This window comes from Tigriopus californicus, chromosome 3, assembly GCF_007210705.1.
Source record: "Tigriopus californicus strain San Diego chromosome 3, Tcal_SD_v2.1, whole genome shotgun sequence".
NCBI classification, from domain to species: domain Eukaryota; kingdom Metazoa; phylum Arthropoda; class Copepoda; order Harpacticoida; family Harpacticidae; genus Tigriopus; species Tigriopus californicus.
In genome coordinates this window covers 1,082,726-1,084,465 of record NC_081442.1, presented here as the reverse complement: position 1 = coordinate 1,084,465, position 1,740 = coordinate 1,082,726, and the positions used below count along the sequence as shown (strand labels likewise).

At 45.3% G+C, this 1,740-nt stretch overlaps 1 protein-coding gene across 2 annotated transcripts in view; it reads right to left on the bottom strand.

The window, feature by feature from the left end:
* Nucleotides 1-1,734, bottom strand: part of LOC131877993 (cuticle protein 19-like) — an 11,180-nt gene extending 9,446 nt beyond the window's left edge. The window contains exons 1-2 of one of the 2 annotated variants that reach the window (XM_059223871.1): nt 1,725-1,734; nt 1,127-1,654 (exon numbers count right to left, since the gene is read on the bottom strand). In XM_059223871.1, coding sequence (XP_059079854.1) covers nt 1,169-1,654; nt 1,725-1,730 — 492 coding nt within the window. In that variant the 5' untranslated portion in view covers nt 1,731-1,734 and the 3' untranslated portion in view covers nt 1,127-1,168. Of the gene's footprint in view, nt 1-1,016; nt 1,655-1,724 lie in introns of those variants that run through there. The other variant, XM_059223870.1, reaches the window with a different exon arrangement.
* Between the last annotated feature and the right edge of the window lie 6 nt (nt 1,735-1,740).

The following is a 1,740-nucleotide window of genomic DNA, read 5'->3' as shown; positions in this document are numbered from 1 at the left end:
ATGTTCTTTCCTCAAATATTCGTAAGGAATGCGTAGTAGGCATTGCTGATCCGATAGCACCCTTTAAGTCAGATTTTGACAAATTTTTAAATAGTAGTAGCTAGGAAAGTCGGTAGAAACCCATACCAATAAAAAAGAACATTGCTTTGACTGAACCGGGGCAACTCCAACGTTATGAATTGGTATTTCGCCCTTATTGTTGACCTGACTCCCGAGACGTATTCACTACAAAACCTCATTGGTCTGTCTGAAGTATCACTTATTTTCCTAGAGCTCTAGTGAGACAATATATTTGCCTAGTAGACACATGAAGTAACCGTGACCTATGGATGGGTCCTTCTGACGACATATATAACATCGACGTTTTAAAAGACACACCATGTTAGATCTACTTTATTTGTCTCTTCAATATCGCATTTCAAAGGACATTGATTCAGCGGATTATGATTGTTTATCATGATGGTTATGCCAACTCTTAATTTCGTCATGTGTTGTCGTTGGGCGATCGAGACGGGATTGGCGATAAGCCAATGACTCCAGGAAATGGTTTTTGGTCGTGGTGTCAAGATCAAAGAACGCTTTGTCTGAGGACACACATACGGTCATACCAACGTGATGGTACATGTACCGCCGTGAGTGTATGTTGGCAAAACCAGAAGGAAGAGTGGAATTTTAAACGAAAATCATGGTGGCAAAATGCATCGAGACGTGCAGGCTTGCCTTCAGATTTGGATTCAAATGAAATGTAGGGCTGAAGAAAATAGCTGTGTATGTGAGCAGTTTCTTTTCGATATCAAAAACAATTGTCAGCTCATTGTTTTCGCAATGTCTTTAAAATAGTTGTCGTTTTAATATATTTGCATCATTCAAAGTTATTGTTAGGATACTGTGATCACCTACCTCAATATTCAAAAGGATATAAGGTTCTTCATTGCTTGAAGGCCTCGTCAAAGATTCAATAGAAGCATGAAGGAACATTTCCGCTAGCAATCGTAAAAACAACACTCGGGTGGATTCGGTACTTATCAAAATGATTTATTTTTCATTTTGGATGAATAAATAGCATCTCGATAAATATGAGGCTTCAAATCACAATCGCTTAGGCATAGGTGGGGGCGGGCTTGTACTTGGGAGCGGGCTTGTAGGATTGCTTGGGCTCGTACTTGGGTTATTGGGGCTCGCCCTCATATCGCACATCAGCCACGTTGCCGGAGTAGGCATCAGCGGTGTTGTAGGTCACGATTTGGGTGCGGCCGTCGGGAAGGACAACGCGGTACTCGCCATTGGTGGCATAACCATCACGGCCCTCGTTCTGGTTGAAGTTCACACCGGAGTACTCATCAGCCACGTTGCCGGAGTAGGCATCGGCGGTGTTGTAGGTCACGATTTGGGTGCGGCCGTCGGGAAGGACAACGCGGTACTCGCCATTGGTGGAGTAACCATCACGGCCCTCGTTCTGGTTGAAGTTCACACCGGAGTACTCATCAGCCACGGCGTAGTTGTATTGGTACTTTGGGGGCTCATCATAAGAAGGCTCCTTGTAGGAAGCGGGTTGGTAAGGGGCGGGCTTGTAGGGAGCGGGTTGGTAAGGGGCGGGGTTGTCAGCCCGGGGAGCGGCAGAGGCCACGGCCAAAGAAGCGAGAGCGAAGAAAGCCTGGACAATGGGACAAACCGGAGGGAATAAGCGGTTATGAAAAGTGTTCAAGATTGAGCGGCGGTCTTACCTTCATTTTGTTTTTT